Source organism: Lucilia sericata, unplaced genomic scaffold (genome assembly GCF_015586225.1).
Source record: "Lucilia sericata isolate MDLA Ls3-8-SP2 unplaced genomic scaffold, ASM1558622v1 Contig000535F_arrow, whole genome shotgun sequence".
Classification (NCBI taxonomy): Eukaryota; Metazoa; Arthropoda; class Insecta; order Diptera; family Calliphoridae; genus Lucilia; species Lucilia sericata.
Genome location: NW_023994545.1, coordinates 16,869 through 26,757, shown reverse-complemented (window position 1 = coordinate 26,757; position 9,889 = coordinate 16,869). Strand labels below are relative to the sequence as shown.

The window sequence follows — 9,889 nt, the reverse complement described above, 5'->3', positions numbered from 1 at the left end:
TTTTTGTTGTTTAAACGATTGTTGCTATATATTTATTTTTAAAGTGCTTTGCGTGTCAACACTAAATTTTGGCTGACGCGCCGTCATTGTCAGAAATATACAAACTTACATTTTAAGAAAACTCATTTACACATACGCTTACATTGATTTTTGTTTTCTTTCTCTTCATCCCAGCTAGCATTTACATGATTCATTGGCGAGCGCGATGATTTTGCGACTATTTTTTTAATCGTCCACACGATTGTCCTCATTTTGTGAATCTTTTTTCAATCTTCCAGACGATTGTTTCATTTTGTGACTCGTTTTATAATCGTCCTGACGATTATTTAAAAAAATATATATTTTAATGAACCAAAAGATGCTTTTGCGAGTAATTTTGGCGATTGTTGAACGAGTTTAATCGTCGCTTATGTATTGTAGCGATCATCGGAGGATTGTTGTTAGTCAACGATCATATTTTACTCTTCCAAATGATGCATATATTATTGTCAAACCGGTTTATTTATATTACGCAACAATCGCCGATTACGGATTCTGGAGATAGTTGGGCGAATTTTACCGTTATACGTATAAACGTGTAGCAAAAACAAATTATTTTGTCTTCTTTTCAACTCAGTTTATAATCAGTGTCGAGACAAGTAAGAATAAAAAGTGGTTTTTGAAGTTTATTAAATTAAAAATTTAATTTTTAATAAAGTTTCTTATAAATACTAAGTGTATTAACTAAAAAGTGTTTTATTAGAAATCAAAAATTAAATTTATAATATAAATAATTTATAATGCTATCAAATAAAGCAATAAGATTAAAAAGCAAACGAGAAGCAAAAAATATGATGGAGTCTGCTTATAATGAAGTGGGATCATCCAAAAAACAAGTTAAAGGCAGGGAAACATCTGATTGCGATGATGTCCCAATGAAAGTCAGTTCTTTCGAAAAATTGGTTGAATCGGATTTCACTGAAACATCATCCGTTTGCGATAATTTTCCAGTTGAATATATAGAAGAAGTGAATTGCAACAAATACAAAACAAACCGCCAGATAATCAGACAGGTATAAGAACATTATAAATGTCATAATTTCATTCATTATACTTTATATTACATTAATTCTTTCAGATAGTAAACAAAATATGTTGACGGAGATTTTAGGAGAAGTGCGCACGCTAAAACAGCAAATCGGCAGACTAACAGAGGAAGTGATAACCGTAAGAAATGAAGTGCGTCAGTTAAAATTAATTTATTCTGTGGAAATTAAAACCAATTTAGTGCCACCTTTACCCATAAAAACTGTAAAACAGTTGGAAGAATTACATAAACAAATAGAAGAGAACGTGGATATTGTAGCTCAATTGGTATGTATATAATTATCCGTCTATATACATATTTTTTAATATAAACATACTATATACATATATTCATATCAAAATTTTTACAGAAATACGTTATTGGTAAAGTGGGTGGCGACAGCTCCAACTCGTTTGTCAGGAATGCAATTAAAAAAATGCTGAGCGATGATGTGGCTGCAAAATTGAGTTGGCGTGGAACGAACAGTAAGCCCAGTATTCAGGAATTCAATATAACGAAAATTATAACAAGTAAGTATTTTTACAACATGATTTTACTGAATTCTAATTATTTTCTTTTAAAGGTGTCTGCCATTCAAAATTTCCGAAAGCTGATGATGCAGGTATAAATAAGGTATTACAACAACATTTTGTTCATGCTGGTGACCGTCTCAGAAAGAGTGACCGAACCAAAAAGATTGATGAAGCCAAGAAAATTGACGATTTGGCTGAAAAATAACTTTATTTTTTAATAATTTTTCTATTGCATAATTATTTCCATTATTCATATGTATGTATTTATTTTCATAATTGAATTCAAATTTATAAAAATAACTTTATTTTTAATAATTTTTCTATTGCATAATTATTTCTATTATTCATATGTATGTATTTATTTTCATAATTGAATTCAAATTTATATTTAATTTTTTTTTTATTTAAAGTTGACAAAAAATGCCAATGCAATAAACAGTATAAAACGAATATCAATACTTTTTATTTTTAGCATATTTTTAGGCATTTTAGGATCAATTAAAATCTTCTTTACGATCGTTCCAAGACTCTTCTATAATTCTTTTTATCGCATCGTAGAAGATTCATTAAGACGATTTTGTAAAGATTCTGTTTATCGCATCGTAGAAGATTCATTAAGACGATTGTGTAAAGATTCTGTTTATCGCATCGTAGAAGATTCATTAAGACGATTGTGTCAAGACTCTTTTTAACACATCGTAGACGATTCATAGAGAAGAGTCGCGGCTGTGACACAGTTACTCCCGTTGCGTTGAACTTTCGTAATTGGAATACGATATCGTGGAAGATTAATTTAATCGCCACCTCCAATCGCGGAAGACCCTTTTTTGAAAGAAAATGCTAGCTGGGATACAAGTCAAACCAGCTCAAGTGGCAACAGAAACAACAATAAAGAATGAAAAAATAAATTTTATTGTCGTTGTCGTCATAGTCAAACATTTTGTAAGCCTTTTGTTCAATTTAAAATGTTGCCAAAACGTAAGCGTCTGGGGTTTTTGGATTATTCTGCATCCCCCTCTTCTGCTGTTATCAAAAACAAACTTTCTATACTTTTTGCTGAGTTGAAGCAAATTTTTGGTTTGCTGGTTGGTGGCAACCTATTATCAATTCCAAAACCCCTCTACAGCCAGCCACATAATATATGAAAGTTTGAATGAAGAAAACTAAAAACTGTTTTTTTTTTTTTAATTTAAGTTTCCAGAAATATTTGTTATTGAAAACCTTAACAAATTTCTACCCTAAAAGGTCATAAATTTATGGTCTGTAGTGCTGGTGGCATGATTAACATCAGTTTGGAGCAATAATTTTTTGTTGCTGTTTTTGCAAATTAAGATGTTCTAGTACGTAAACACGATAAATATTTCATGCTCTCTGTTTTGGCTAAAGGAAGGAAAATAATTTGTTTTAATCTCAGAATTTCAATCAAATGGCCACAGGGCAAAAATAACCGAATAAAATAACAAACTGAAGAAAAAGATCAAAAAGATTGATTTAGGAAAACAAACTCATTTTAAGGAGCTGAAATGCTTTATTAAAAAGTTATAAAAATATTTAATAATTTTGATAAAGATCTTAAATATGCTGGTGACAACATGTCAGGAAAGAATTTATCATTTATATTTTTTTACTTTATTATTGACATGTTATTTAAATAATAGGTTGTTGTTGTTAAATAAGAGAAAAATTTAAAGTTCAAAGAATTTTATTTTGAAATATTTTGTTTTCTTGGAAGCATTTTGTATAATAGTTTCTGTATAAATTTTAGCTTTAATTGAGTTTTATATTGAACTTTAACATTTTTGGCAAATTTTTTGTTTAATTATTCTGTTTTTCAAGTTTTTTGGAATTTGGTGCCAGGGTACGTATGATTATTATTAATTTGAAATTTTGTTAGGAAATATTCAACACAAAAGCGGAAATTTGTTATATGTCAGCAAGTTAAACAAAAGCTATTAAAGAAATGGTCTGGTCTATGGTATGGCCTAGAGATCTGATCTATGCCGTGGTCTATATTCTGGTCTATGGTCTGGTCTATGGTCTGGTCTATGGTCTGGTCTATGGTCTGGTCTATGGTCTGGTCTATGGTCTGGTCTATGGTCTGGTCTATGGTCTGGTCTATGGTCTGGTCTATGGTCTGGTCTATGGTCTGGTCTATGGTCTGGTCTATGGTCTGGTCTATGGTCTGGTCTATGGTCTGTCTATGGTCTGGTCTATGCTCTGGTCTATGCTCTGGACTATGATCTGGTCTATGGTCTGGTCTATGATCTGTTGTATGGTCTGGTGCATGGTGTATGGTCTGATCTATGGTCTGGTCTATGGTCTATATTCTGGTATGTTATGATCTCCTCAATCACCATAAGTAATTTATAAATATTTTTAAATTGAAATATGTATAATAATTTTTATACTTTTGTTATTAGTATTTTGTAACATTCATTTTTTTTTTTTTTTTTCTATTTTAAGACTATAACATTTTTCCTCCACTAGCACTACAGCTCTACGTAAACCTACACACACGTGTAGCACACCTGCTGTTTTAAACTAGTTTTTTACAACTTTTTTATTACATTAACAAATATATACAAAAAAAAACTGTTTTTATTAATGTCGCTTTTATTTTTATAAATTTTGCTCAGCAAAAAATAGCTCCCTAAAGCTTTAATGTTTTTATAGTATAATATATTTGCCCAAAAAAACAACAACCAAATCAAAAACAGTTTGTAACAAAATTTGTTTGTTATATTTTTAGTTACTTTTTTATTTTTATTATATTTTTATATAAACATAAAAATATATATATTTTTAGTCTTTCATATTATTACTGAAGGTTGGTATTACAAGTAGTCACCTAGGCGTCATTTCCGGTGAATCCTTTTTTTCCTTTTTGCTGTTTATAAAGTGGTATTTTTTATGACCTTAATGGAGCCTTGCTGGGCTTTTTTTAGCAACGGTATTTAAATTATATTGCTGGCCCAAAACAACAAGAGAAAATATTAAACAAATTTTTCAAAGTTTATATTTGGGACTCATAATTTTGTGGTCGGTTTTTTAACACTACGTGATGCCAATTTAAATATCATCAACCGCAGCAAAGAGCGCTTGAAAACTGGATATTTTTTATTTAATTTTATTATTAGCAGAGAATTCTCTTTAATCACTTTAATAAACAAGTTAAAAAAGTCTTATTTACCACAAAAAGGACCTTTATTATTATAAGTTAATTGATAAAAAGAAATATTTTGATTTAATAAGCAATAGACCTTAGTTCATTTCATAACATACATAGACCAGGCCATAGACCACACCATAGGCCAATCAAAGCCCAGACATAGAGCAGATCCTAGAGCACATAGACCATGACAGACCATAGACCAGACCATAGGACCAGGACCATAGACCCATAGACCAGACCAATAGACCAGACCATAGACCAGACCATAGACCAGACCATAGACCAGACCATAGACCCAGACATAGACCAGACCATAGACCAGACCATAGACCAGACCATAGACCAGACCATAGACCAGACCATAGACCAGACCATAGACCAGACCATAGACCAGACCATAGACCAGACCATAGACCAGACCATAGACCAGACCATAGACCAGACCATAGACCAGACCATAGACCAGACCATAGACCAGACCATAGACCAGACCATAGACCAGACCATAGACCAGACCATAGACCAGACCATAGACCAGACCATAGACCAGACCATAGACCAGACCATAGACCAGACCATAGACCAGACCATAGACCAGACCATAGACCAGACCATAGACCAGACCATAGACCAGACCATAGACCAGACCATAGACCAGACCATAGACCAGACCATAGACCAGACCATAGACCAGACCATAGACCAGACCATAGACCAGACCATAGACCAGACCATATAGACCAGACCATAGACCAGACCATAGACCAACCATAGACCAGACCATAGACCAGACCATAGACCAGACCATAGACCAGACCATAGACCAGCATAGACCAGACCATAGACCAGACCATAGACCAGACCATAGACCAGACCATAGACCAGACCATAGACACCATAGACCAGACCATAGACCAGACCATAGACCAGACCATAGACCAGACCATAGACCAGACCATAGACCAGACCATGACCAGACCATAGACCAGACCATAGACCAGACCATAGACCAACCATAGACCAGACCATAGACCAGACCAATACCAGACCATAGACCATAGACCAACCATAGACCAGACCATAGACCAGACCATAGACCAGACCATAGACCAGACCATAGACCAGACCATAGACCAGACCATAGACCAGACCATAGACCAGACCATAGACCAGACCATAGACCAGACCATAGACCAGACCATAGACCAGACCATAGACCAGACCATAGACCAGACCATAGACCAGACCATAGACCAGACCATAGACCAGACCATAGACCAGACCATAGACCAGACCATAGACCAGACCATAGACCAGACCATAGACCAGACCATAGACCAGACCATAGACCAGACCATAGACCAGACCATAGACCAGACCATAGACCAGACCATAGACCAGACCATAGACCAGACCTAGACCGACCATAGACCAGACCATAGACCAGACCAGAGACCAGACCATAAACCAGAGCATAGACCAGACCATAGACCAGACCATAGACCAGACAATAGGCCAGACCATAGACCAGACCATAGACCAGACCATAGACCAGACAATAGACCAGACCATAGACCAGACCATAGACCAGACCATAGATCAGCCCATAGATCAGAGCATATACCATAAATATACCATAAATTGTTGTTGTATCCTGTACATCACTACGTATAATTGATATTAATTCATGACTTGCAGTGTGCGAAATTGTGAATAAATTTATATATTTACTACAAGTACATCACTGCATATGATTGATGAGAGGAAAATAATATCTGATTTTTTGCACATCATATCAAAATTGTATACTACATAAGTATTTGAAATTTCTTTAATAATTTAAATTTCTTTCTTTCTTCTCTTTACAGGTAAATGAAATTTGACATTTCTTTAAAGTAAGTTTAAAAGCTATAATCAAAACTAATAACTTATAAATAAAGTATTTTCGATATGCAAACACAATTTATAATTTCGATTAGCAAATCTATAATCTATACAGAAAGATATTTTGCTTTCATAAACTCGACTAAATGTTTGTTAAATAGAATTACATTTAGCAGTAAATATTATAAAAAAATTTTTACTAAGTTTAACAAACTCACATACACAAATAACCAAAATAAAGTTAAATAGAAAAAGACAGGAAACGGAAATGTAATCTACTGGTATTTATATACATAGAAAATATGAAAAATATTAGCGAGAGTAGAGTGAGAGGAATAGATACTCTGCTACAAACAAATTACAATATTTTGTTGAGATACACATAAGCGCGAATATTAGTTCTAGAAGTAGTATTATACAGTTTTATATGCGAGGTTTTAATAAGTAGATATATGAAATCCATATGTATGTGTTTACCCAACCCACTGCTTTTGTACACATTCTATTTCCGCTTTCCTCCCTTTTTACTATTATTTGTTGTGTCATTGTTTTTAATTTTTTTTTTTAAGTTTTTATTTGTCTATGTGTGTGTTTTACAAATAACTGGTGTTAAACTTAAAATTTGTCCTGTGTACATATAATGTTAATAATAAAAATAAAATCCTTTTTTGTTTCTATTGTTGTTTGGCTTGCTATTTTATAAATATGACAAAGTATAAAGTTTATAACGTATACAAATTGTTATACAACAAAAAAAAAAAAAAAAGACTTAAATCCATAAACTCGTTAAAATACAACATACTCAGTTTAAAGTATTTTTGAAATGTGTGTGGGTGTGTATGTGTTGGTGTGTGTGAAAATATGACAATTTTTGTATAGGGTTACATTTATATATTATTTCTTAACCACAATTTGGTAAAATGTTTATGTGTTTGGTTTTGTTTTTGTTATTCTAGTATTAGTGTAAATAACTTTCTACCACTTTTATTTTGGTTGCAAAAAAAAAAAAAATGAAAAGGAAGTTGTTGTTAAATAAAAGTTATAATAAATGATATTTGAAAAAGTTTATAGACAACTCACTTAGATTTTACTTTCATGTATTTAAAGTGTAATGGGAAATTGTCATAAAATTAAACCGTTTTTTTTTTTTTTTTTTTTTTGCCAAAAGTAATAATTTCAAATTTTTAAAATATAAATTTTTACCGAAATTTTCTTTTCACAAATAAAATTTATATTATTTTAAATACCACCGAATGTTGCCTAAAGTCTTAGCTATTGAAATCTATAACAACATTTTCAATAACCTTTTAATTTTTGCAGCAATAGGAAAATCTGTAAATTAAGTCAGAAATTAATAACAATCATACGTCCTGGTGCACTGATAATATAAAAATCAAGAAATTACTATATTTATTTAAAATATAAGCAAAAATACAACGTTTTTGGTATTAACAGTAAAATAGGCTTAAATCACTTAAATGAGAAGGCAGCGAATTCCATGACCCAGAGAAAATCACCGAATAATGACATATAGTTTAAAATTAAAAATAAACTAATTTTAAAAGTAATTCCATATCAGACAGTTCCGTTAATAAATACTTATTTAAATTTTTAGTCATAACTTTTTTAAAATGTTTTTTTAATGAAAGTAATTATAAAAAACTATTGTGACAAACTAAAATCTATGTAAATAAATTAAAACTTTTGTTATTTTAAAAAATATTTTTTTATAAATTTTCATAAATTTCTTTTTGCATTCCACCAATCTTCAATACAATATACATATAGCTTTTTGTACTGAGCTTAAACGAAAACTGTTGTCCAGTGACAATGTAAATATTTTCCATCAAGACAATAGTCGAAGCTATGGAATAGAATATACTCGAGATAATACTCTAGTCGATTCTATAGGCCACGCACAGAAAGAAAAATCTCATACTAAATTTAACACTATTATTCTCAACTTAGTTAGTTACCCAGCTAAAAATATGTGTTCATATATGACATGATCATGATGATCATGATCATGATAAACGCGATTTTTCGGATATGAACATATATGAATATATATGGTCCATATATGATTCATATATGATCCATATATAAGCATATATGATCGTTTTAAGCTGGTTAGTTAGTTAGGTAGTAAGTAACTTAGTTAGTAGTTAGTTAGTTAGTTAGTTAGTTAGTTAGTTAGTTAGTTAGTTAGTTAGTTAGTTAGTTAGTTAGTTAGTTAGTTAGTTAGTTAGTTAGTTAGTTAGTTAGTTAGTTAGTTAGTTAGTTAGTTAGTTAGTTAGTTAGTTAGTTAGTTAGTTAGTTAGTTAGTTAGTTAGTTAGTTAGTTAGTTAGTTAGTTAGTTAGTTAGTTAGTTAGTTAGTTAGTTAGTTAGTTAGTTAGTTAGTTAGTTAGTTAGTTAGTTAGTCGTTAGTTAGTTAGTTAGTTAGTTAGTTAGTTAGTTAGTTAGTTAGTTAGTTAGTTAGTTAGTTAGTTAGTTAGTTAGTTAGTTAGTTAGTTAGTTAGTTAGTTAGTTAGTTAGTTAGTTAGTTAGTTAGTTAGTTAGTTAGTTAGTTAGTTAGTTAGTTAGTTAGTTAGTTAGTTAGTAGTTAGTTAGTTAGTTAGTTAGTTAGTTAGTTAGTTAGTAGTTAGTTAGTTAGTTAGTTAGTTAGTTAGTTAGTAGTTAGTTAGTTAGTTAGTTAGTTAGTTAGTTAGTTAGTTAGTTAGTTAGTTAGTTAGTTAGTTAGTTAGTTAGTTAGTTAGTTAGTTAGTTAGTTAGTTAGTTAGTTAGTTAGTTAGTAGTTAGTAGTTAGTTAGTTAGTTAGTTAGTTAGTTAGTAGTTAGTTAGTTAGTTAGTTAGTTAGTTAGTTAGTTAGTTAGTAGTTAGTTAGTTAGTTAGTTAGTTAGTTAGTTAGTTAGTAGTTAGTTAGTTAGTTAGTTAGTTAGTTAGTTAGTTAGTTAGTTAGTTAGTTAGTTAGTTAGTTAGTTAGTTAGTTAGTTAGTTAGTTAGTTAGTAGTTAGTTAGTTAGTTAGTTAGTTAGTTAGTTAGTTAGTTAGTTAGTTAGTTAGTTAGTTAGTTAGTTAGTTAGTTAGTTAGTTAGTTAGTTAGTTAGTTAGTTAGTTAGTTAGTTAGTTAGTTAGTTAGTTAGTTAGTTAGTTAGTTAGTTAGTTAGTTAGTTAGTTAGTTAGTAGTTAGTTAGTTAGTTAGTTAGCTTTATCAGTTATTTATTAAGCCATGAC

The 9,889-nt window shown here is 31.0% G+C and overlaps 1 protein-coding gene across 2 annotated transcripts; it reads left to right on the top strand.

The window, feature by feature from the left end:
* The first annotated feature begins 837 nt into the window (after positions 1 to 837).
* LOC119605929 lies at positions 838 to 1,880 on the top strand. Of its 2 annotated transcripts, XM_037959282.1 has the most exons (4): positions 838 to 1,052; positions 1,118 to 1,353; positions 1,437 to 1,596; positions 1,650 to 1,880. In XM_037959282.1, the coding sequence occupies exons 2-4, from the start codon at positions 1,132 to 1,134 to the stop codon at positions 1,802 to 1,804; spliced, it is 537 nt and encodes a 178-aa protein (XP_037815210.1). In that variant the 5' UTR covers positions 838 to 1,052; positions 1,118 to 1,131; the 3' UTR covers positions 1,805 to 1,880. The 2 variants fall into 2 exon arrangements, with proteins under 2 accessions (XP_037815210.1, XP_037815209.1); XM_037959281.1 differs by having other exon boundaries at positions 838 to 1,353.
* Positions 1,881 to 9,889: the final 8,009 nt, after the last annotated feature.